General features: G+C 42.2%; 2 protein-coding genes across 5 annotated transcripts in view; one reads left to right on the top strand and one right to left on the bottom strand.

Annotated features, from left to right (window-relative positions):
* The window catches only part of CD300LF (CD300 molecule like family member f), a 34,132-nt gene extending 8,091 nt beyond the window's left edge, over positions 1-26,041 (top strand). For 2 of the 3 annotated variants that reach the window (XM_072990583.2, XM_072990584.2), the window contains 5 exons: positions 17,738-17,819; positions 18,349-18,452; positions 20,381-20,415; positions 22,164-22,307; positions 23,593-26,041. In XM_072990583.2, coding sequence (XP_072846684.2) covers positions 17,738-17,819; positions 18,349-18,452; positions 20,381-20,415; positions 22,164-22,307; positions 23,593-23,679 — 452 coding nt within the window. In that variant the 3' untranslated portion in view covers positions 23,680-26,041. Of the gene's footprint in view, positions 1-7,837; positions 11,265-17,737; positions 17,820-18,348; positions 18,453-20,380; positions 20,416-22,163; positions 22,308-23,592 lie in introns of those variants that run through there. The other variant, XM_078386068.1, reaches the window with a different exon arrangement.
* The window catches only part of RAB37 (RAB37, member RAS oncogene family), a 111,881-nt gene that overhangs the window by 64,722 nt on the left and 20,400 nt on the right, over positions 1-26,759 (bottom strand). The window lies entirely within an intron of this gene.

Consider the following 26,759-nt stretch of genomic DNA (forward strand, 5'->3'; position numbering starts at 1 on the left):
GATTCAAATTCTTAAAAAACCAGTAGATCTCACAAACCTAACTTTGCTTTAAGCAAAACTGTACCCAACAAGGAGGTAATAGCCAGAAATTGGATGTGGACATTTGTTATTAACTGGAGACTTAGAATCACTCTTTGTGAAGGGCTACACTCCCTTGACTACTCACAACACAGTCCACTTCTATAGCCACATTTCAGGACATTTAGTGACTTGTTTTCTTTTAGATTGATTTTCAGTAGCAGCCACCACCACCACTGTCACAAAAATAACATGAATACATTGCTTAGAAGGAGACAGCCTTCCCTCCCTCCCTTGTGGGTGAAAGAGGGCATGAGAAGAGAAAGGAACATTTCCTTCTATGAACTGTAAAGAAAGGAGTGTTGCATTAATATTGCCTCTCTTAATTTTTTTAGCTGCTCTTCACAGTGCTTTGCAAGTCTTCTAAAACCCACTACCTCTTCCTGATATTGTTTAAAAGGGTATGAAAAATGAAAGCCAAGAACTGAGAGGGAGAGATATGCAGGGAAATAAGGAAAAGAGGTTGAGTGAGTAAAGGAGAGAAGGAAAAAAAGGGAGGAGAGAAGACTTGTATCGCTCTATTGATATATCAATTTTGTAATTTTTTTTTTTTAAAGGACAAGGGCCCCCCTGGGGGCTCCAAGAAACAGTAAAGAATTGACAAAAAATTGAAGAGCAGTGTAGCCTGCAAAAATGGTTCAAATAGGAAAAGAAATGTAGTAATGCAGTTCAAAACAAGGTAAACACTTGGTTGTTGTAGGTTTTTCGGACTGTTTGGCCGTGTTCTGAAAGTTTTTCTTTCTAACGTTTTGCCAGTCTCTGTGGCTGGCATCTTCAGAGGATAGGAGTCAGAACTCTGTCTGTGCTCTGGTGCAGTTTGTGGGATACTTGAGTATTTATAGCTGTGGGATTAGCTTTTTCTCCTATTCAGGAGATTGGGTGATTATGGTGATCAGTGTGTTTTTTGTTGTGGGTGTATTGTTGTGATAAGGGGGAAGAGATGATCTGTTACTGTGATTGATGGGTGTCATTAGCTGGTCTTTTGTGTACAGTGATCGCCAGTCCTTGTGGCTGGGTAGAGTTTGTTGACCTTTTGCAGGCTGGTGTTGTCCAGTACAGTGGTGCCCCGCATAGCGAGCGCCCCGTTTAACGATGAATCCGCATAGCGATGCAGATTTTGTGATCGCAAAAGTGATTGCATTGCGATGATTTAGATGGCCAAAAATCGCATTGCGATGATCGGTAAGCGTTTCGCTTACTGATCTTCGTACTGCGATGTTTTAAAAACAGCTGATCGGTGGTTCCAAAATGGCCACCAGGTAAACAAAATGGCCACCCATTTTCGCGCAGTTTCCTCGCTTACCGGGTGGTGAAAATGTAGGCCAGATGGAGGATTTCCACAAAGCGGTGAGTTTTCCCCCCATAGGAATGCATTAAACGGGGTTTAATGCGTTCCTATGGGGTTTTTCGTTTCGGATAGCGATGATTCCGGATAGCGATGTTTTTTTTTTAGAACGGATTAACGTCGCTATGTGGGGCACCACTATACATCTGTGTTTTGAAATAGAATTTTATGTCCAGCTTGTTTTAGGGCATGTTCAGCTACTGCTGATTTTTCCAGTTGTTTTAGTCTGCAGTGTTTCTCATGTTCTTTGATTCTGGTGTGGACGCTGCATTTTGTGGTTCCAATATATACCTGTACACAACTGCAAGGTATCCGGTATACTCCTACAGTGGTGAGGGGGTCCCTTTTGCTGAACGTATCATTTGTTGTATTTTTGTGGTGGGCCTGAATACTGTTTGTAGGTTGTGTTTTTTCAAAAGTTTCCCCATGCGGTCCGTGACCCCTTTGATGTATGGCAGAAATACTTTATTTGTGGCTGGCTGTTTTTCTTCTTAAGTTTGGTGTTGTTTTCTTGGTTTGATGGCTCTTGTGATTTCATTCTTGGAGGAGCCATTTGCCTGTAGGGCCCAATTCAGATGGTTGAGTTCGCTGCTGAGAAATTGAGCTTCACAGTTCCGATTTGCACGGTCTACCAGTGTTTTGATTATGCCTCTTTTTTGCTGTGGGTAGTGGTTGGAGTTTTTCTGCAGGTACCGTTCTGTATGGGTGGGTTTTCTGTAGACTTTGTGTCTGAATAGGAGGTCAGTTTTGCGTATGACCATGACATCTAAGAAAGGGAGTTGGCCCTCAATTTCTTTTTCCATGGTGAATTGTATATCTGGATGGATGCTGCTGAGATGGTTTAGAAATTCTTCCAGTTTTTCTTCACCATGGTTCCAAATTGCAAAGGTGTCATTCACATATCAGAATCAGACTGTGGATGCGAAGGGTGCTGATGCCAGGTCATGTTTTTCAAAAGGTAAATACTTCTTCTGATATATATACCATATGACCACTAAAAAGTGTGAATCAATATAACAAAAGAATGGAAAGAACTGGGGTTCTTTTATCATGTGTGATTGAGCCCTTAATTGTAGTCAGTGGTCTCACAGGGGCTGCAGAATGTTTTGGAAGTTCCCCATTTGCACTGCTCATGATACAAGTCCATACCTTGGCTCCCTTTAAGGAGAAAGGCATGGTAAAAATATTTTAAATAAATAAATAACATAAATAAATTTCAGGGGCCCCCTTCTATCCTACCAATCCTTTTATGGCAATCAAAACTACAAAAGGGAACCCCCCTCACAATCGTAATGAAATGCATGAGCTTGCACACACATAACATACTGTAGGATTGCCCCCATTCTCTCCGTCTGACAGAAAACAGTCAAGGCTTTGACATGCAGAGATACACGACTGTGATTCCCTCCTACATCTCTCACCTTGGATTTCTTTTTTCAGGATGCACATTTTCTCTGATAAAAGAGAGAAGGCTCTGAAAACATTATTTCCAATGTAGTATTATACATCTCTTTCTCTCCTTTTCCCTCTTCCTCCTGCCAATCTTCACCTGTTTGCTTAATAAGATCATAAGAACATAAGAAGAGCCCTGCTGGATCAGGCCAAGGGCCCATCTAGTCCAGCTTCCTGTATCTCACACTGGCCCCACCAAATGCCTCTGGCAGCACACAAGACAACTAGATACCTGTCTCCGGATACGCCTCCCCTGGATCTGGCATTTTGAGGTCCCTTCCTTTTAAGCCTGGATATTATGTATATATCCCCCATCATGGCTTGTAACCTGTGATTGACTTTTCCTCCAGGAATCTGTCCAATCACCTTTTAAAGGCATCTAGGCCAGATGCCATCACCACATCCTGTGGCAAGGAGTTCCACAGACTAACAACATGCTGGGTAAAGAAACATTTTCTTTTGTCTCTTCTCACTCTCCCAACACTCAATCTGAGTGGATGTCCCCTGGTTCTGGTATTGCGTAAGAGGGGAAAAAGCTTCATTCTATCCACTTTATCCATCCCTTGCAGAATTTTATACGCCTCAATCATGTCCCCCCTCAGGTGCCTTTTCTCTAGACTAAAGAGCCCCAAATGTTGTAGCCTTTCCTCATAAGGAAGATGCCCCAACTTAGTCATCATCCGAGTCACTCTCTTCTGCACCTTTTCCAGTTCCACAATGTCTTTTTTGAGATGCGGCAACCAGAACTGTAAGCAATACTCCAGGTGCGGCCTTACCAGCATTTTGTACAATGGGATTATAATGTTGGCCTTTTTTTTATTTGCAATCCCCTTTTTAATGATACCTAGCATGGAATTGGTCTTCTTCGCTACCACCGCACAGTGGGTTGATATTTTCATTCAGCTGTCCACCAGCACACCAAGATCTTTTTCCTGATCCATCACGGACAGCTCAGAACCAATCAGCTAATAAATAAAGTTTTGATTTTTTGCCCCCATGGTGCATTACTTTACATTTTCTTATACAGTATTGAAACACATTTGCCATTTTGCTGCCCATTCTCCCAGTTTGGAGAGATCCTTCTGGAGCTCTTCACAATCCCTTCTGGTCTTCACCACCCGGAAAAGTTTTGTGTCATCTGCAAACCTGGCCACCTCACTGCTTATTCCTATCTCCAGGTCATATATGAACAGGTTGAAAAGCACCGGTCCCACAACAGATCTCTGGGGCACACCACTTTTCACCTCTCTCCATTGTGAAAACTGCCCATTGACACCTACTCTCTGTTTCCTGGTTCTCAACCAATTCTCACTCCATAAGAGGACCTGCCCTGTGGAGTTTTCTCAGTTGTGTTTGGTGAGGGATCATGTCAAACGCCTTCTGAAAATCCAGATATGCAATATCCACTGGTTCGCCCTCATCCACATGCTTGTTGACCTTTTCGAAGAATTCTAAAAGGTTTGTGAGGCAAGACTTATCCTTACAGAAGCCATGCCAATTTCCCCTCAGCAAGGCTTGTTCTTCTATGTGTTTTAAGGTTTTATCTTGAATGAGGCTCTCCACCATCTTCCCCAGAACAGATGTTAGGCTAACCGACCTGTAGTTTCCTGGGTCCTCCTCCTTCCCTTTTTTTAAAGATTGATGTGACATGTGCTATCCTCCAGTTCTCTGGCACTGTGGCTGTTTTAAGGGATAAGTTGTATATATCAGCAACTTCATTCCTCAGTTCCTTAATAACCCCTGGGTAGATGCCATCTCAACCTGGTGAGTTATTGATCTTCAATTTATCAATTAGGTTTAAAACATCCTCTCTTTTAACCTGTATCTGATTTAATTAATTAGTCAGGAGGGGATGTTCAGAAAGCAGAATCTGCCCAAGGTCTTTTGTCATGAAGACAGATGCAAAGAACTCATTGAATTTCTCTGCAATCTCCAAGTCCCCCTTTACCTCCCCTTTACCTCCCTCATCATCCAGAGGTCCAACCACTTCTCTGGAAGGTCTCCAGCTTCTAACATATTTAAAGAAGCTTTTATTATTCCCCTTTATATTGCTGGCCACATGTCCCTCAAAGTCTTTCTCTGGCTTTCGTATCACCTTCTTACATTTCTTTTGCCAGAGTTCGTGTTCCTTTTTATTTTCCTCATTTGGGAAGGATCTCCATTTATGGAAGGACCCTTCCTTGCCCTTCGAAGCCTCTCTAATTCCGCTCGTTAACCATGCTGGCCCCCTCTTGGACTTTGATGAGAGCTTCTTTCTTTGCGGTATACACTTCTGCTGGGCCTCTACTACTGTTGTTTTAAACAGGCACCATGCACTCTGGAGAGATTGGATTCTTTTTACCTTCCCTTTCAACTTCCTTCTAACTAGTTTCTTCATCTGAGGAAAGTCCACCCTTCAGAAATCAAAGGTTTTTGTGTCAGATTTGCTTGACTCTCTACCCCCAGCATGCATGGCAAAAGAGATAGCAGCATGGTCTCTATTCCCTAGTGGCTTAGTGACACTCACATCCCTAACCAGGTCCTGAGTACCACACAATATTAAATCGAGAGTCACCTGTCCTCTGGAGGGCTCCATGACAAGTTGCTCCAAGGCATAGTAAGTTAGCATGTCAAGAAACTCAGGCTCTCTTTCTTGACTTGAGCACACATTGACCCAATTGATGTGAGGATTATTGAAGTCCCCTATGATTACAATCCTGTCCCTCTTGGACACCTCCAATATAAACACACATGCAAAGATCCTCACAGAAGAAAAACCCTTTCAGATCTTTCAGGGAACAAAAAAGAAGTTGTCTCAAGGCCAGGAGAGAAAAAAACAGCTGTGGCGTCCACTCAAGTCATGAATATTCATATGCTATTTGCATGGATACTGTACAATTGCACTCATACTGTACAATTGCACTCATACTGTACAATTGCACTCACACTGTACAATTGCACTCCTTTCACACGCTAGCAAGGTGATGCTCAAAATCCTCCAAGGCATGCTTCAGCAGTATGTGGACCGAGAACTCCCAGAAGTGCAAGCTGGATTCTGAAGGGGCAGAGGAACTAGAGACCAAATTGCTAACAGGCACTGGATTATGGAGAAAGCCAGAGAGTTCCAGAAAGACATTTACTTCTGCTTCATTGACTATGGAAAAGCTTTTGACTGTGTGGACCACAGCTAACTATGGCAAGTCCTTAAAGAAATGGGAGTGCCTGACCACCTTATCTGTTTCCTGAGAAATCTATACGTGGGACAGGAAGCAACAGTTAGAACTGGATATAGAACAACTGATTGGTTCAAAATTGGGAAAGGAGTACGACAAGGCTGTATATTGTCCCCCTGCTTATTTAACTTATATGCAGAATATAAACATCATGCAAAAGGCCAGACTGGAGGCATCCCAAACTGGAATTAAGATTGCCAGAAGAAATATCAACAACTTCTGATATGCAGATGATACCACTCTGATGGCAGAAAGTGAGGAGGAATTAAAGAATGTCTTAATGAGGGTGAAAGAGGAGAGTGCAAAAAATGGTCTGAAGCTTAACATCAAAAAAACTAAGATCATGGCCACTAGTCGCATCACCTCCTGGCAAATAGAAGGGGATGATATGGAGGCAGTGACAGATTTTACTTTCTTGGGGTCTATGATCACTGCAGATGGTGACCAGCAGCCATGAAATTAAAAGACACCTGCTTCTTGGGAGGAAAGCGATGACAAACCTAGACAGCATCTTAAAAAGCAGAGACATCACCTTGCTGACAAAGGTCTGCATAGTCAAAGCTGTGGTTTTTCCAGTAGTGACGTATGGAAGTGAGAGCTGGACCATAAAGAAGGCTGACCACCAAAGAATTTATGCTTTTAAATTGTGGTGCTGGAGGAGACTTTTGATAGTCCCCTGGACTGCAAAGAGAACAAACCTGTCTATTTTGAAGGAACTCAACCCTGAGTGCTCACTGGAAGGACAGATCCTGAAGCTGAGGCTCCGATACTTTGGCCATCTCATGAGAAGAGAAGACTCCCTGGGAAACACCCTGATGTTGGGAAAGTGTGAGGACAAGAGGAGAAGGGGAATGACAGAGGACGAGATGATCGGACAGTGTCATCAAAGCTACTAACATGAATTTGACTCAACTCCTGGAGCCAGTGGAAGACAGGCGGGCCGGCATGCTCTGGTCCATGGGGTCACAAAGAGTCGGACATGTCTTAAGGACTAAACAACAACAACAATCTGCATGGACCAATGAGAGTGCTGGAGAGGAGGAGTCACCAGATATAAGATTTTCTGCAGGAGGGGGGTGAGCAGATTAGTGTTTTAGGGAGTCGAGAAGGGAGGTTTTAGAATGGGGAGTTTGGAGTGGAAAGAGAGAGGCTTGGCGGTTGAGGGTGGATGAAGTGGGATGTTTGATTGTACCTTCATCATCTGTCTTATTAAACAACTATTTGGTTCTATTTTAAATGACACATTGCCTGGACCGCTGTTATTAATAATACATAATGATGATGTAATCAACTGGTGGAAGCTGAACAACATGTAGCTTGTGTTTGGTGAAACAATCAAGGGACAGTCAGGAACGTGACAACTGCTTTCTGAGGAAAATGCCCTGGATAGATTCGATGCAGCCTTTGCATAATGCAGGTAGCAAAGGCCATTTCAAGTTCACCCATTTTGTAAGAGAAACAAATTCCAACATATTTGATGGTGTAGTCAAAATCTGAGAGGCAGGCCCAAGTTTTGGATGCTGGCCCTATACTTGTAGGGGAAAAGATGGCTTCTTCTGTTCCCATAGGCTTTGTTTCATCTCTACATAATCTTACCGGTGGCTGGTTTTCATGTAAACAACCACACAGAAACCTCCTGCTCTGCATCCCTGCTCCTGAAGCCACCTGCCATTCGATGGTTTCCTGCGATAGAAAGAGGGGCCACAAGCTTAAGCTTACTGTCTCTGTTTGGGCTCATTCTCTTTTCCAGAGTTTGCATCTGCTCTAAAGGGACCTCCAGAAGTGAGTGCATTTCTTGGCTGGCCGCTGTCTTTTGGGTGTCAATATGAAGAAGGATTTCGAACACATAAGAAATATTGGTGTAAAGGATCCATCTGGAGTTCTTGCACCACTGTTGTTGAAACTGATGGAACTGAGGCTGAGGCCAAGGTGGGCAGAACCTTGATCCAGGACAATCACAGTCGTTTGGAATTCACAATCAGACTGGAGAACGTCTCACAGGAAAATGCTGGGATTTACTGGTGTGGCATAAAACAAGTGGGGTATGATCCTGGGTTCCAGATACAAATTACTGCTCTACCAGGTGAGTCTGCTTCCAAACCTGTGGGAATTTCAAAGCAAAATTAAAGGAAAGTATTTGGGGGGGGGGAGTGAGAGAGGGAAGGAGGGATCCAGTGTGCATTTACTCAGAAGGACCTGATGTCCACCTACAAGCTGAATTTCTAAGGTGCTCTAAGATGTGAGAATGGTGAGAACATGTACTTCTAAGTATGTGGTTTTTATACCAAAATTTAATTTTAAAAAAACCAGTTATTGGAAGTATCCTGATTTCTGGCTTTTCAGAATCCAGATTATTGTATCCTTTAAGCAAGCAAATTAGAATAAATGAAAAATGTAATTTTATGCTATCATGTGATGTAGGCGTAATATAAACATTGGGAAAATATGTGCTTCCAGAATTGTCTCTCTGTTGGCAGTCATACTGTTGGAGCCGAAGGGAACATCCTTCCTGTCTGCAAAATAACAAGTCCCCGAACCCAGTGTGCAAAATGGCTTCTGGTGAACACATGACAAAGGACACACCCATTTATTTATTTCCACATTCATATAAATGGTCAAAGTGAAACCTTTTCCTAGTCAGGGGGAAGTAGTGGAGTCATGGGGAGTCATGCAGAAGTCATCCTTGCAGACAGGGAAATGTCTTCCCCTCTGGTATCATCTGCCAAAACAATTGTTTCATGGTAAGGCTGACCCTGAGCCAATCTATGATTTGTATCCCACATGGTGGATGTCTTGTTCATCATCCACATGAACCACAGAAGTGACCCATGTCGCAAATATGGCAGGCACAGAGCTTGGAAAAATTCCATTTTTGGACCACAGACCTCTGAGTTTCACTGTGAACATGCCCAGTGGTTAAACTGACTGGGAAATTTTGGAAGCTGTAATCCAGAAGTGCAAGTGGAGGGGACAGGAATGAAACTGGAGATCGATAAAAAATAGTCAAGGAATACCTTTCTACCTTGAATGAGTTCAGATCTCCAGGGCCAGATGAACTGCATCTAAGAATATTGAAGGAACTGGCTGAAGAACTGTCAGAACCACTTGTCCGTTGTTTTCTTAAAATTATGGGAAATGGGTAAGGTGCCAGATGATTGGAGGAGGGCTTATATTGTCCCTATTTTCAAAAAGGACTAAAGGGAGGAACCTGGGAACTACAGACCAATCAATCCCAGGGAAAATTTTGGAACAGATTATGAAGTGATCACTATGAAAGCACCTAGAAAACAATGCAGTAATAACTGGAAGCCAAGAGGGACTTGTCAAGAACAAATCCTGCCAGACTATTCTGATCTATTTTTTTAAATCAGGTAACCTCCCCCATAGACAGAGGGAATGCTGTAGATGTAGTATATCTTGACTTCAGCGAAACTTTTGACAAAATGGCCCATGATATCCTGATTAGCAAGCTAACTAGGTGTGGGGTGGAGGTCAAGTGTCAGGTGGATACACAATTGGCTACAGAATTGTACTCAGAGGGTGATAGTTAATGGGTCCTTCTCAAACTGGGAGGAAGTAACAAGTGGGGTACCCTAAGGCTCAGTCCTGGGCCCAGTGCTCTTCAATATTTTTATTAATGACCTGTATCAGGGGGTTCAGGGAATGCTAATCAAATTTGTGGATGACACAAAATTGGATGGAATGGCTAATAACCTGAAAGACAGAAACAACATTCAAAATGATCTGGATAGGCTTGAGCAACTGGGTTGAAAACAATAGAATGAAATTCGGGGAGGAGGAGCTTCGTCTTGGTGAAGCTAGCAGCTCTCGGGAATAGCTCCCGAGGAAAGCTAGAACCACTTCGGTCTGGGACCCTTCCAGAAACGGGGGAACCGAGGAAGAGTCAGGAGAGACCCTTCTGCAGCAGCTGGTGAGCCACAGAAGTTAGAAGATTGGGCAGCAACTCGATTTGTCTTTCTTCTGGAAATTCACATTAGCACAGACGAAGACGGGCGCCATTTTTGGCAACTAGCCAAAGACAGCTCCGTTTGCCGAGAATAAGAAAACAGAAGCACGGCGAAAGTATACATCAAAGTAAGTGGAAGCCCTTGTTCTATGAAAAACCTCATTAAATGAAGAACAAGTGATTGTGTGCAAATTTATGACCAAATGAGATAAGGAGCGGCATTCCTAGCATACCAGCTTTACCGAAGCTGAAGGTCGAGTTATTTCTAAAGGAACAGCCAGGCAGAAATAGCTCGTGTCTCCATTAAAGGAGGAAAAATAACTCTTGAAGAATCAACTGACAGGCTTTGAAAAAATAAATTCTGTTGCAAGCTGTTCACTTTGGACCCCCTTTTCCTCTTTGGATATATATTTTTAGACTGTGTGGGACTCTGCTTTCCGTAGATAATATATTTGCCGGGACTTTGATTGCTGGACCTCCCTGTTCGGGGGAGGAGAAGGAAGTCTCTGGAAGTAAAAGGAAGAAACGGACTGTGAGCTGTGAACTCGGGGCTATGTGGTTTGAACTGAACTGGGATCTTGACAAATGACATTCTAATAATAGAGTCTTGCCGGGTGAAGGTTGAAACAAACTTGGAGAAGAGAAAAGAAGGGAAAAGAAGAAGCAACCGGTCTGAAGATATTAGCGACATGTAAAAGGACTGGACTACAAAGACACTTGAGAGATTTATGTTTTAGATTCCATCTCTTACTTGAATGTACCTGCTATCTTATTGCTAATATGGTATAGTTGCAAGGTGAAATATTAGAAATATTGAATGTGTATTGGGGTAAAGGGGAGAGGGAATTTTAAGTGAAAATAGTGGAAACAGAAAATGGAACCTCCCCCTGAGAAAATTACAGATTGGTGGCTAGACTGGAAAACCTCTTTTCAGATGTCACTGTTGCAAAAATTCATGCAGGTAAATTATTATATTGACCAGATGGAAGACGTGATTGGAGGCTCTAGGGGAGGGAAGGTAGCAGAGGTTAAATTACACCAAAAAGAGATCTCAGAACCGGCTGTATTGATGAAGATATCAGATAATATACAAGGGATGGAGGACCACCCAGTAAGAGATGTAGCGATAGCAGATAAGGAAATTGAGGTTGAAAAGCAAACTTTGAATGATATTGTTTCCCCTTTTAAAATATGGAAGAAAAAAAAACAAGCACAGGGAGGAAAGGGGAGGGGAGAGCAGAATTTATATTATTTTGGGTCTGGTGAGTGTATTCTCAAGAAAAAAGGAGGGTGAAAGAGGGGATATATTTCACAATTGGCCTTGGTGTTCTGATGCTGTGGGAATAACATAGATTTAAGCTGTATTACACGTATAAGTTGAAAGCTAAAGAGGTTAATACATAGACAAAATAGTCAAAAGAAGAGGAAGAAAAAGAAGAAGAAAGATGAACCTTCATTGGAACATGAATAGATGTTTATATACTTGATATGTAAGATTGAATGATTATGCATTTGATGTTTTCTTATTCTCAAAACCCTTTTTCCATCCCCCCCACTGCCCTTTGCCTTTTGTATTCCTTTCCCATTACCCAATAGTTTTGAAAATAAAATTAAAAAAAAAAAAGAAAACAATAGAATGAAATTCAACAGCGATACGTGCAAAGTAGTGCACCTAGGAAAAAAGAAATGAAACACATAGTTACAAGCTGTGCGATACCTGACTCAGCGATACTACAAGTGAAAAGAATCTTGGAATTGTCATAGATCGCAAACTGAATATGAGCCAACAGTGTGATGTGGCTACAAAAAAGGCAAATGCTATTTTAGGCTGCATTAACAGTACTATAGTTTCCAAATCTCGTGAGGTACTAGTTCCTCTCTATTCAGCACTGGCTGGGGCTCATCTTGAGTACTGTGTCCAGTTCTGGACACCACACTTCAGGAAGGATGCTGACAAATTGGAGAGATATGATAACACTTTTCAAATATTTGAAAGGCTGTCATACAGAGGAGGGGCAGGGTCTCTTCTCGATCATCCCAGAGTTCGGGGCATGCAACCATGGTCTAAAGTTACAGGATGCCAAATTTGGGTTGAATATCAAGAAAACTTCCTGTTAGGGCAGCAAAACAATGGAACCAATTACTTCAAGAGGTGGTGAATGCTCCAGCACTGGAGGCATTCAAGAGAAACTTAGACAACCACCTGGCAGATATCCTTTGATCTGTATTCCTGCACTGAGCAAGGGGTTGGACTCAATGGCCTTGTGGGCCCCTTTCAACTTCATTATTCTATGATTCTATGTTCAGAGCAAATAGTAACAGCAGCCACCCATCTTGTACACACTTCCTGCTTGAAAAGGTACTGAGGCAATTTGTAATGCCTTTTCCTAATTTTGGCCTTGAAAGAAGAGGAAGAGTTGCAGAAATGGAATCTAACATGACAACAACATTCAATCGAATAAAAAGTGAGATATCTATGAACTTCCATAGATCTATAAAAGCACTGCAAACAGTAGATTCTCCAGAATACTTCCAACCTTTTAATTTAAAATTTAAACCCTATTTCTAACCTTCATGTTTATGCAAAGCGTGTAAAGGTTTGGATCTACCTTAATGAGGCTTTCAGAAACCTCAGTGTTCACCAGTACTGATGTGATTACATTTAGTTTCCTCATTTCTTTATTCCTAAATGCCATGTGCGTGAGCATTGCCAAAACTCAATATAAACCACAGCCCAAATGGCATGTGTACAAAGTGCCCATGGTGCCGCTACAATCCTGTGTGCAAAAGATCAGGACTTGATTTGTGACTTGGAACCCTCCCACTCTCTCCCTTTTTTTGGGGGAAAGGAGCTTGCTTTTAATCAGGACTCGGACTGGGGAGTTCATACCAAGGCTCAGACTCAGACCTTGAACCCAAAGACTTGCCAACATCCCTATGGATTTACTAGGCTGAAGGAGGAAAACATGATTTCCCCCAAAATAAGCACAATGGGCAAGACAGAGAAGTCTAGGGAATCCTGGCTGTTTTGAAGTTATTCCCTTTGCTCTGTAAAATGATGGCAGGAACAGCACGCCTCTGCTTTTGTGTATAAAGCCCGCACTGTGTGCTTATTTTCGCATCAACATATACTGCTCATTTATTGTGTGAAGTCTAAGGGTTTCATTTAAAAACTGTTCCTTATTTCCTCATTCATTTTATGTTTATCTCAGCATCACAATCAGTGGAATGCACAAATGATAAACAAACAAATAAATAAAACAACACGCAGACACAAAAGTCAAAAGAAATTAAAACAAAAGCAAAAACTAGTATCCTGAAAAGCTATCTGTGGCCACGAGAAGGCATTAGAAATGTAGTTGTATCCCAGTGGTGCACAGAGATGACTGAAGCAATCCTTTCAGGTATGTGAGATCAGATTTCAAAAGAATCCTTGATTAAATTCTGAATACATGTCAACAGCCTTGTACAGTGGGGTCTCCACTTAAGAACGTCTCTACTTAAGAACAATCTAACTTAAGAACAGCTCCATTTGCTAAATTTTGCTTCTACTTGAGAACAGAAATCCAAGATAAGAACAGGAAAAAAAACCTTTCCTGCTCTTTTTTTAACCTTAGGTCATCTTAGGTTAAAAAAAAATAAATCTCCCCCTAGTGGTAGAGTACGTATTAACCAGCTTTGCATTAGTTCCTATGGGAACCAATGCTTCAATGTACGAACACACCTCTACATAACAAAAAAACAGCCAGAACGGATTAATTGGTTTTCAGTCCATTCCTATGGGAAATTTTGCTTCAACTTAAGAACGTTTCAACTTAAGAACACCATTCCAAAACGGATTAAGTTCTTAAGTAGAGGTTCCACTGTATCCAGAATTTCCCTCTTTCAGACATGGACTGTCTCTAACATATGTTTCTGGCTTAAATGAAAAAAAAGGTTTGGCTTATCTCTGAAGACTAAAGCTTTGTTCAGATGTTGATTTCTATTTGTGCTCTCCCCCCCACCCCAAAATTGACACCACCCAATAAACCAGCCCAAGCTACCTGGGTTCTCTGGGTAGAGTACAGCTATGATCCTATGATCTACAATGGATGCACTCAATGCACAGCCCAGTTGTGGTGGCGAGCCTCTCCCCCTCCCAGAAACAGTTTTGGTACAGTGCTTCTCAGTATGTTTTCTATATATTTTAATGCAGAAACCAAAATATGATGGACATACTAGGCTATGACTATGCTGGAGAGCTGAATTGGAACATTTCAGCTTTTCTGCAATTTGATTCGTAGCCTATATTACTCCTGAAATCATGATCAGTGCTCAAATGGGCTCCGTATTGATTCAAGAGTTTACTGCTCATAATTGTTGTGATGAGAGTAGCTTTCCAGCCGACAGCCCCCCTTTGTTCCTTCTTTTTGGTCCCCTCTTTTATGGTTTTGGGTGAGAAAGCCATGAAAGTGACAGGGGGTAGTGATGATCCTATTATTGACCTGTTCTAATGTGTGAATTATGGAGGGAGGGTGGAAATTCCAACATGATGTGTCTCGGTGCTCATGTAAGCAGACACATATTTCAAAGAATGTTAGAAACTGTGCCACAAGAGAAAGCGGTTGGAGCTTTGAAATGACCGTGTGCGCGTACACCCCCCCCCATTGGGATTCTCCCTTCCTTCTCCCTATTTGCAGGCTGAGTGCCTTGATCTTTCCATCTGAACTTCTGTCAAAGAAAGGTACAAAGTGGTTGGAATGGGAGTGGAATCCCAACATGTTGTATGTGTGTGTGCATGAATGTGCATTTCAAAGCTCTGACTATTTTTCCTATACTTCCTATATTTTTCCTATTTTTCCTATTTTTCCACACCATCTGCTTACATAAGTGAAAGCACCATCTATAGATATGCCCCCATCTTCACAAGGAACATCTGGAGTGGGAAAAAATACAATCAATTCCTCCCTATATGAAAAGTTGAAGCCCTCTAGAGGCAGAGAAAAATAAAGCCATTTCGGCAGCGAAAAGGCTGGAAAGAGTTGAATCAGCCTTGTATGTCATGCAGAGAGTAAAATATACTTTGATTTCACCTGTTTCATAAGTTGAGCAAATCCTGGCTGATTGATTGATTGATTGATTGATTGATTGATTGATTGATTGATTGATTGATTGATTGATTGATTGATTGATTGATTGATTGATTGATTGCACTTTTATATGGCACCATCTAGCCTGGGTCCACACTAGGCAGTGCAGTTGCACTCTCAGCAAGCAAGCAGATCAAAAAACTTCAGTGCTGCAACAAATGTTATTGAAGCAAAATTGTGTCGGTTCCCCAACCCTCCCCAGTGACATATTGAAAGTACTGTGTGGTTTGGGCAGAGCAGAAGGAAATAAACGAAAGGGAAGGAGAAGTGTGTGGTTGTTGATCCCCCTGCCTTACATTATGCAAACAGTGAACAGCAAAACAGCAACTGCCCCAGAGGGGAAACTGTGTTTTTCTTTTTCTTTTCTCACAGACACATTTCATAAGAGACTCTGGCATTAGAAACAAAAGGGCTTCCAAATGGATGGCTCTTAGTGCTATCCGTCCCGAAACCTTGAACAACTATTCCATCTTCCCTTCGTAATGGATTTATTCCAGCAAGAGAAAAGAAAGAGGAGCCAGCCGGTAAAGCTAGCAGGATGACAAAAGGAAGGCAAGGAGGTCTGAATCCTGCCCTCTCCTCCTACTACTACTGCAAAATTCCATGTTTAAGTCAGAGCTCAGAAGAGCTCCTTTTCTGAACTGCAGCTCAGGCAGCATGGCCAGGGGCTTAGAATAAAAGTCCACCCCCCCTGACCCCCCCATGCAGGAGACGATTGCCCTCACTGCCATCAACCCCCACCCACTTATTCCATGCCCAGTCCGCCACAGTTATTATTCTCCATTTTCCAAAGATATGCAGTATATTAAAAAAGTGTAGCTAGGTGGGCCCCTGTGCAGGCTGGACATCTTGTGGCTGAAGGCTGGTATAATGGCATGAGGGAAGAGAGAGCTAGCTTTCACCCTCCTTCCCAACACAAACAGGGGTACACTTTTTGTGATCTTTGTCACAGGGTTCTCGTCCCCTGTTATCTCAAACAGTGGCTAGCCAAATATCCTGGGAAATGTATTTGCATGATGGAAATGGCCATTTGGCCATCCTTTGTATCCACAGCCTATTATAGTGAGTCTCTCTCTGTCTCTCTCTCTCTCTCTCTCTCTCTCTCTGTCTGGGTAATTTTAATTTTTTAGATTATTTCAGCTGATTCATCCTATTGTTTGAAAGATGCACTCAGTTCCAAGAGGTCCCAGGTATTAAAAATATTACATGGACAAGGTTTACAGTATATGACAATGAACAGTGTTGTGTACTTAGACATAGAAACACATCTCAGTTTTTAAAAATCAATATATTCCCCTAATAAGAGTGTAATGGGTCTACCAGAAACATGTCTACATATACAAAAAAACTTTATGTAAAAATAATCAGCTAATGTTATATTCAAAAATGTGTTTAATTAATTAAAGACTGAGATTCAAATGATTAAAATTGTTATTGGCTAAGTCAGAGGAAATTGTAAATTTCTTAAGAAACATATTTTGATTTCTTGAGTAGAAATACATAGAAATATTTCTTATATTATCTGCTGTTGCCTGATTATAATTTCCCCCGGTGAGTCCTACCAAATGGCCTTTTGTATTTGCATTGTATGTTTTGTATGAAATAGGTACATGGAAATGAAAGTGAACTTAAGAAATGGAAAACTAGCCACATATTAGGCCTGGTATACCATATGTTACTTCTCTATTTTAAAAAAAATGAAAAGAAAAGCTTATAGGGATTGTTATTTGTTTTATTCTTTTCAAGTTGTTTTAGTTGGAGTTTTTGCAACCTTGCACATTGCCTTTAGTAAGTTCGTGTGGGAGAGACCTTTCCAGCACTAATCAATTGTTCCCTCCTGACCCTGAATTCAAAGAGAGTCCTGCCCCTCTGCTCAGTGTTTCTTTCCCTCTCTTGAGTTTGCTGAAGTCTGTTGTTGAAAGCAGTCATGTTTGTCAATTTGCTATTTGATCTGTTTAATGGTAAGCAATGAAACTTTTTTTTCTTTCTCCCACTAATGTCTCAGAGTGAACTACTGAGACTGTCAAGTGCCACTTAAAAAGAAAGAGGGGGTCTACTCTAGGGAACTTGAAGCTAGTCTGCTGTATAAATTTCTGCATTTATGCTGTGCCGCTAGAGGGTTTTAATTAAACATTCAAAAATCTGCAACAGTTTTTCAGACTGCTGTGCAACACTCAGAATACAGTGAGTAAGCCCTTAGGTGGGTTATTATCTGTCATATGTCCATATACAGAAGACCATTAAACCTGGGATTCCCGTACAAAAATTACTGAAACATGCATCAGCCTCAGTAGTGACACAAGGCAGAGCCTACCACTTTGCCATCTTTACAGTAATTACAGAAATCCTGACATTAGATTGTATTGGGCAATTATTTGTGTGAGCACTATTTTACCATCATTGCAAGCTAAGAACATGTCCTGACCTTTCAAACAAATTTGATGTGAAAGAAAGACTCATTAGACCTTTACACTTGTGTTGTTGTGAAAATCAAAAATAGGGAAGAAAGACTTTGAAGTCCTCACAAGCCTTTTATTTGGGGTTTCTGTTTCAGCGCCAACGCCAGCAATGACAACAGCTGTAATTACTACAAATGTTCTTACAGTCACAGATTTCCCTACCACAGCAACACCAAGGTAAGAACAGCCACAGAGAGAACAATCAGTCACAGATAAGAGGCCAACAGACAGAAGTGCCAGTGCAGAGAACCTGAAGGCACAAAGGCCTTAATTTCCCTTTGCGGTTTCTAATTTCTCAGTTTTGCTTCCTTTGACTAAGTGCTAGTCAGCACCAGAAGGCAATGGCCACCGAATCAAATGTGGAACATTCCATAGGTCAACATCATTTGCATGTTGACTCCATAACTTTCTTCCTTATTTGAGAAAGTAATTTGGCAGGGTTGGGAGAGGGACATCCAGTCTGGAAGTAAAAAAGGACTAGTGACTCTCAGTGCACCTGCAAAAGTAGGTAATGAAATGAATACCCCTCTTTACCACAGCCCCCCCCACACAAACAGGAAGAGCATGGTGAGCTTCCAAACTGCTCCCAGCTGGAATCAATCCAAATCCATAATTCACATAACATCCCCAAAAGTGTATGTCAGACTATTAGCAGCTATCTCAGACAATTGGTGTCTCATGTATATTTCCTCTTTTTTTCCCCCAGCCATGATTTTCTATACATGATCCTGTTACCCATTGTTTTTCTGGTGCTGGTGGTCATTTTAATAGGAGCTGTCCTGCTGATGTGTAGGCTAAAGAAGCAAAAGGGTGAGTGGACACTTGGACACGCTGCATTTCCTGTATTTCTGTTCATTCCCTCAGCCTTTGTAAGTTGCTCTTACCTCTTGTCCCACTGCTGTCATCATTTCTGCTATCCACTGTATCCCCGGAACTCGTGCTGTGGCCTTATGAAATCCCCAGTTCCTAAAATTGGTTTCTTTTAAAAACCTGGGCAGAACCTTAAAGTGCAATAGTAACGTGAGTCCACTCAGATGTAAGCATCATGGAGTCCAAGAAGACTTAAACATTAGGCAAATGCTTAGAGGGTCTTAGCTTTATCTTAGTAAATACCAACAATTCCTCCTGAAATAAGGGATGGGAGGACAGTCTGTAGAAAAAAATAATTATAAACAAATTATCCTATTAGGTACAATACCTGAAGCAGTGATTTTGTCTGCTGGTGTTTAAAAAAAATCAGCTCATATCAAGGCACATCCTAAAAAGATGGTTTTGCCTGTAGGCCACTGGGATTATGCAGGGGAGCCCAATGTTCCTTGTGGGACCTTGGTGAATCCACACCTTCTAAAAATGATAACCAAGACAATCCTCATAAAAGGATTCCTCTCCTGATCTCCTGGATGGGAGCAAAGACCGCAAGCACCTTTCTGTCACAATTGCCTCCCTTTTCATTTGTAAAGGCAGGTCAGGGATTGTATTCTTCACCACCTCTGATATTTTTCAGGGCTGGTTGGCTTTGTGTTTTCAATTGCTTTTGCTATAAGCAGTCAGATGGGCTTATCTACCAAGCAGACATGTCCGAGGCATAAAAAGTGGAGAGGTAATTATTTTTACTTAGGGGAGTCTCATAGTTATTGAAGGCATTATAATCAGAATACATTTTTACAGGTAAATAAATGCATTGGGCAGTCCAGGAAGTACTGGTATTACGTGGATATGCACGTGTGTAGATGCAGCTTATTCTTAGAGGTGACTCGACCGTATACATAGAAGGCAGTAGCTCCTTTACTGTCTGGTGGGGTGGGATGGAGCTGGGGATTTCTTTTGCTTCATCTGATCTTAAAAGTGACAAAGAAAACTGCTGGTACTGCCTAAAAGTGCACAAAATAGAAGCATAACATCCTGAAGAATGAATCTAATTTTGAAGTCATGTTGGTTAAGGGGGGAGGTTGTAGAATTCTCGGGAGACAACGAAGCACAGGAAAAAGATGATAGAACAAAACTATCAGCTGCTTTGCAAGCATCTAGCCACATGGGTCAGTCCGGCAGCAACTGAGATGAAAACCATCATCTGTTTCTCAGAATTACCCCAAGCTCTTTGCAAGAAACTACTTGCCTCTGTGCTTTCATGCCTGCCTTCCTGCATAATGAAGGTTCTGCCGTAAGGCACTGCAAGTGTCATCGCTCTTTGTTCCTTCTGTGGTAACAAGGCTTTACAATGTTACTTTTAAGTATTATAATGTCAATATCGTCAATGTTACATTTGTTACATAATGAGTAACATACATCCGACTTTGCAGAAACATTACTTTTGAAAGGGATTTTGCAGGAGTTCGCAATTTTGCACTTTGTTGCCAAACAAAGCTAGTCAAAAGAACAGCCAATAAGGAATGACCTGTTTCTTTCCAATATTACAGCCAGTATCTTATTCTCTAAATGTGGAGCAGAAGGGTGATTGTTTAAGTAGCCCCTGCCCCCAGGTTGTTTTCAATGGTGTCACCAGTTCCACAACCAGTGCCAAAATGGACATACAGGGGGGAGCCTGCTGGAGCAGCAGGAAACACTTACACCATTGGATTCTGGCCAATATTTCCAAGCTCTGGGAAATTCTGGAGGCATTAATGATTTCTCAATATTTAATTTGCTCTTTCCCAGATCAGATTCTTTCTTTTTTCATATTCAGGGGGGGGAAAAGAGGCTCCATTGTTGCATTCATATTTTAAAACTTATCTTTTCAGCTGCCAAGGCATGTAAAGACGTTCCATGGTCTTCGGTAAGCAACTAAATAACTGCTTTCTTCCCTTCTGACCCCCAAGAAGTACCTCACTTACCTCACTGACTTTGACTGAAAGGCAGGGGTTAGTTACTAAGGAATAAGATTTTTGACAAACCAATTTGAAAAGCAAGTTGAGTCAAGGCATTTCCCAGTTCTGGTCTTTAAAGCGTCTGCTCCATGGTTAAGACATGTCATAACATCAGGAAGTTCCTCCTAAAAGTAAGCAGAAATGCCCTTCCTTGCAGTTTGCTAGGATCTGCAAATTGCTCTGTTGTTGGTGTGACTGCTATTTATCTTTTCAAACATAGTTATGTTAGTTCTTGACTGTTTCCTCCCCCTGCTAAACATACCCAGCTTTTTCAACATTTCTTCATAAAGTTTGGACCCTGGGCTTCTCACCCTGGGGACTCACTGAAGCTCCTCACCACTGACCACAATGACTGGGTGGATTCTGAGAGTTGTGGCTCAAAAAGGTCACTTCTTCCATCCATGTGGACCTAGCTCACAGCAGCATGAGTATCAGCATATTTTACAAAAGGAGGAGGATGTTATGGCAGCAAGATTTAAGGGGGTGTTGAATCACCCATGGGTCTTTGTATGTTGCTCGCCTGCAGGTCCCTTCAGCCCCAAGTAGCATGGCCAATGGTAAGGGACATTAAGTGTTGCAGTCCTCCATTGGGAGGACCATATGTGGCCCACCCATTACTAAAGCCTCTCTGTTTGCTCATCCACTGCCTGGGTCAACTGCCAGGCTCCTCACTCACCCCCATCCACCCAATGACCCTGCCACCCACCTGATCGCTCACCCACCCCTGTTTACCCAGACACTTGTTTGCTCGCTTGCTCGCCCCTGCTTGCTCAACCATCCCTCCCTCGCCCACCCTCAGTCCTTGGCCTTCTCAGAACACACAGACACACACACGGACTCAGAAGTCTTCAATTCAAGCTAAAGTCCATGTGACTTCAGCTCAAATTTTTTAAAAAATCTTTTGCCAATTTATTATGGCAGAAATAATTGCCTTACAGAGCTTAGCTCCAGAAAAAGGATTTCAGACACTGTATTGTTTTGGTTACAAGAAGTGAATTGGCACTGAGCTAGGAAGAAATGTTTCCTTAATTGGAGTAATTAGTCTATGTAAAATTTTGATCCTATTTCAGAACCACTGTTTACTTTAATCACGACACTAAACAGATTGAGAGAGATTACTTTAGGGCTGCTTCTCATTCTTTAAATGTATTTTGGCACTACAGTACATTTTTGGCTATAGCAGTACACACAAGTCTTTTTAAAAAGTATGAAAAAGAAGGGATTCTATACACTTTTATTTGATGTACTGTTGCACTTGTTCTATCTGTGGCCTTGAATTAAAAAAAATTATGTATTCATCTATTTTACTTATGCTCTTCCTTTTCTCCAATAAATGGACACAATGTGGTTTATGAAATATGTAAAAGACAAGTAGCAAGGCAGTCAAAACACAATAAATGATAAGATTAAAATGAGTAAATGTATTACATATTAAATCACTGATTAAAATCCACTTAAAACAATTTAAAAGCACATTATAAAGATTTTTAAAAACACAACATCCCTGTGTTGTATTTATAAACATGTTTATATTGAGTATACAGCATGTCTGTCTCATACTCAGGCTATATGCACCCCCAGTGTTCATAGCATTTGTTGTGTTTATATTGCTGCTTGGTATGAATGTAATTGTTAATGCTTTTTGGCTTAATTTCAGGCTCCTAGTGCATCTGTGCAACCAACAGATGGACACCGTCGTGAGGAAGCTCCTCTCCCCTTGAACCCAATCCCAGGCAACACAACAGAAACAGAATATGCATCTGTGAGAATGGCACCAACATCCGTCGACTCTCTGCCACAGGTTCTCTCCATTCATAGAATTTAACCTTTCTTTTCATTATTTCTAATTCTTGCCTTGAGCTGCTAAGCATATCAAACACAAGATATAAAAACAGTATGTTTATTCAGCCCATTGCAAAGGAAAAGAAGCCTCTGAAAGAGAAGCATTCCTCACAAAGAAGCCTGGGGAATATTGGGCAGTATTGTTAGTCTCAGCTAGAGAACAGACCCACTGAATCAATGGCTGACAAGCAGGTCAACACTTGCATAAATTCCACTAAGTCTACTCTAGTTGGGACCTGCAATAGGATACTGACCATACATTTCAGCTCAGTTCCCCAATAATAGAAAAATCTCATTACATTCCAGGGCTACGTACCTGAGGAGCAAATAGATATGTACGATCAGACATAGTTTGTGTAACTTTGTGAATTATCCTTGGAGGTAGAGGCTGCTACTGACTCAGGGTGTTACTAGACAATCCAATTGTCCTGGTCTGGAAATCTAGATCATGCTAAACCATATCGCTTTGGTGTATGATATTTGGGGCAGTCCTTGCATCCATATGCAATGATCAGCCACGCTGCATCTCAAACAACCCTGTTTAATGTGATCCACTCTCTTTTCCATTTAAAAGGAAAGGGGGGGGGAACCCTCCTGTCTCCTTCCTCATGCTTTGCCTTAACAATCTTGAGGACTGGAAATTTTCCTTGCTGCTTGCTTGCAGCAGGGAAGGGAGACAAAGTTTTTCATTTCTTTTAAATTGTTGCTGGCTCAGAGGCCAGCTACGTGGGAGTTCATCCCCATTCTGTAGCCCCCTGCAGAACAGTTGGGGTCACTCTAAAAGATGTTAAGTGTACAACATCCTTGTTAGAGTATTCCACCCTGTCCTATCCCAGATTGGTCTAGGGTTGGAACCTACTGTTTATTTGGAACAATTAGGATTGGTCCGAATAAGCATGGCTTTCTTGCTGTGCAATTGCCTAGATCACTCCCTTGTGGGGCTGGAGGTATCTTCTTCCTGCATGTGATATATAGAGGTGAGATATAGATTATGCTAAAGGCCAAATTATACATTATAGATAACCTGTTTCTAGAAGATGGAGTTCTTTAAGTGCTTATGTAGGATTGTCATAGCAGGAGCTTCGTTTGCAAACTGCTTTGCTTTGTAAACAAAACAAAAAAACAACATCTCACAACCCAAGACAAAGAAGGACAGGAAGAAAATACAGATGCAATTCAGAGATTCCACATCCCTCTTTCTCACTGTTGACTAGTAACTTGTGTGCTCTCTGTTGACTTTCTAGGTATTTACCAATACAGAAAATATTTCTTATGCTACCTTAAAGTTTTCTGCCAAGGAAGAGGAACCTACCTATGCCAATGTGGAGTAGGCGTTCAGTCCAATCCTAGCAGTGACCGAGAACTGTGAACTGAAGAAGAAAAAGATGGGGCCTCCTCTATGGGACGCTTTCTCCCTGTGCCATCCTCCTCCCATGGGCCAATGTATGGCTCCTCTTGCTTTGGCCACTGGCCTTGGGGCGGGGGGAGGACAGGGCAACGCTCCTCACCACTACAAGAGGAGCTCCAGAGGGAAGAGTCATGAAAAATCACCCCTCCAAGAAACCCTGACTTCCTGCTCCTAAGCCAATCCTCCCCAAACCAGCATAATCCAGAAGGTTGGCACTGCCATGCCCATCATCCCCAGGGAGCACACCCATTTGATATGTTGGCTGCAGATGATGGGGAATGTAGTCTAACCTCTCTGAAGACCACCTACAGAGGAGGCTGCTGTAAGTGGCAGCCTGGCTGATTACAATGCTTTTCACAGTCCTGACACAGTTTGGGCTAAAGCAGGAACATCAGTTGTGTGCTATTAATTCCTATCACGCAGTGACCATGTGACTGGATAACTGGTTGCAGGCATTCCTTTGAACCCACTGCTTTTGTGTTAAGAGTCCCTGAAGTACCAAAAACTGCCTATATAAGCCATACGCTGTCCTTTGTAGCTGCAGCCCTTGTCTTATCAGAGCCACAGCTGAGGGAAGTTCTCTTGCTATGCAGCCTTTTAAATCCATGGAGGCAAGTGGCTTCTGATAGTGAGATGAAGCTGAGAGCTACATTTTGAAACAAAAAAAGGACAGGAAGAGCTGGGCCTGGAGACATTTTTGATAAGAGCATCTTTCTGTTGTTGAGTGCTATCCAGTGTCTGGGGGATTGAGCTGTTCTGCTGTCAGCGTGAGAGTGTCCACATTAGAAGTGTTGCATTGTTGGACTACATCTCCCAGAATCCCCCAGCTTAGCTACCTTAGAACTGTAACCCCCCCCCCCAAGCAACATTTCTGAGTTGTGATCCAGGCAGTCTTGCCCCACATGACTCTGGCTAAAAATATCTGTTGCTTGTCCTTGAATGTAATTGGGAACATTTGTGATTTTCTTAGGGTTCTTCTTAGCCTTTGAATGGGGCTTTGCATCTTCTGCAAGGCCCTCAAGAGTCTTCATTAAAACATGTGATACATTTAAAACTGGAAGCGGCCAAAGGCTGCTCTTCTTAAAGGGCCAGGACCATCTCTGCCCAGTCATTTCCACCAGGGGAGGGGGGTCCACATTCCATCCTCTCTGCCAGGCTCTTCCTCTCCATCAGCTCCCTCCCAGCTACAGCCATCCCATGAGAATCAGAGCCCCTCCATTAGCTCTGCTGAGATGCTGGGAAGTGTGGCTTTTCCACCCTGTGCCTTCCATTATTTTCCACTCCAACTAGTTGTTGTAAGAACCTGGTATTTAAGAACCAGTTCCTAGGCTGATTTTATTCTTCCTCCTGTTTGCTTTTCTCTCTGTTTTAAAGTATACCCCTGAAGGCGAGCACTGTCTTATTATGGACCTTGTAGGCCACTGTGTGATTGGCCACTTTAAAAAGGGAACAAGACTGAAGATTTTGTTCTTTGGTTGTTGTAGGTTTTTCGGGCTTTTTGGCCATGTTCATAAGGTTTTTCTTCCTAACGTTTCGCCAGTCTCTGTGGCTGGCATCTTCAGAGGACAGGAGTCAGAACTCTGTCTATACTCTGGTGCCGTTCGTGGGATAGTTGAGTATTTATAGCTGTGGGATCAGCTTTTTGTCCTATTCAGGAGATTGGGTGATTATGAATAGGATAAAAAGCTGATCCCACAGCTTAAGAACCTTAGGAACATGGCCAAACAGCCCAAAAAAACTACAACAACCATCGGATCCCGGCCGTGAAAGCCTTTGAGAATAAATTTCCTTCTTTGTTAGGGGTTGACCTGTGAGTTCCTTTCCTGATCACATAAGGACAGAACAAGGTAACTCCCAACACTGTAGGTCCCTGTGTAACCTGTCTAGCATTCTTTTAAGAGCAGAATGACACTGCTGTCACATGAGGGGGAGGGGATGGGGTGGGTGCTTAGAATTTGCTTTATTGCTTTGCCAGTCTCCCCCTCCCCAAGACATGGGGAGACTGAAAGACGTGAGATGGGAGGGGGTGTCCTTCTTTGGAGAGACCATAGAACATGGAAGATGACCAACACCCACCAGCTCTAGTTTAAACAGGAATAGCCCCCCATGGAATGCATGCACTTTGAGGTGTTGGTTCTGCTAGGAATTTCCCCTCAATTGCCAGAATTATGGCCAAGGGCGTACAGTAGGTGGTATGAAAATACATGCGATCCTAGATGAGAAGATATATCAACACGAAACACAAAACAAAACACAAGCAATAAAAGATGTTGTGGCACCTTAAAGACTAATACTGTAGTATGTTTTGCTGTGGTATTTCAAGGATGTAAGAATTATATGGTAGAACATTCATACAGGGCTCTAAGAAGCAGTGGTGGTCTCAAGTTGCATTTCACACGTGTAAGAAGAACACGCGTCCACTAAGAAGAGGAAGGAAATGAATTACAGCAGCAAAAAGATCCATGTTTCCATGCTGTGTTGGGCTGGGGGGGGGGGAAGAAGGATGAGCAGGCCAGGAGAGAATAGGGATGAGTGAGGTTGTGCTCATCACACCTACAGGTGAGTGTGAAAGAAACCCAAAGACCAGCCAAGAGCTGCGTAGATCACAAAGTGCTCATCAACAAGTGACTTGTAATGAAAAGAGGAAAAGGCACACTGTAGTGCTATTTTAATAGTAGCATAATTATCATGGAATGAAATAGACCAAGACTAGTTGTGCGGATTCTTCCACGGGCAATGTAATCGTGGGTGTTCTGACCAAACAAGAAGTTTCACTGTGTCTCACTTCCCTAGGCCTTGACTCTCTAGGATGTCTAGTTGAGGATTAATAGAGCTTGGAAAAGTTGCCTTTTTCCTTCTTTTTTTTTCCTTCTCGATGACAGCTCCCAGAATACCTGAACCAGGGACCTTCAGCCAGATGCATACTGGAGAACCTACCTTGAGAGGATATTAAGCAGTATTGGTGTGGGCTAAACTTTCCCCTTGGGGATGTTGATGATTTTC

Source organism: Pogona vitticeps, chromosome 2, assembly GCF_051106095.1.
Source record: "Pogona vitticeps strain Pit_001003342236 chromosome 2, PviZW2.1, whole genome shotgun sequence".
NCBI classification, from domain to species: Eukaryota; Metazoa; Chordata; class Lepidosauria; order Squamata; family Agamidae; genus Pogona; species Pogona vitticeps.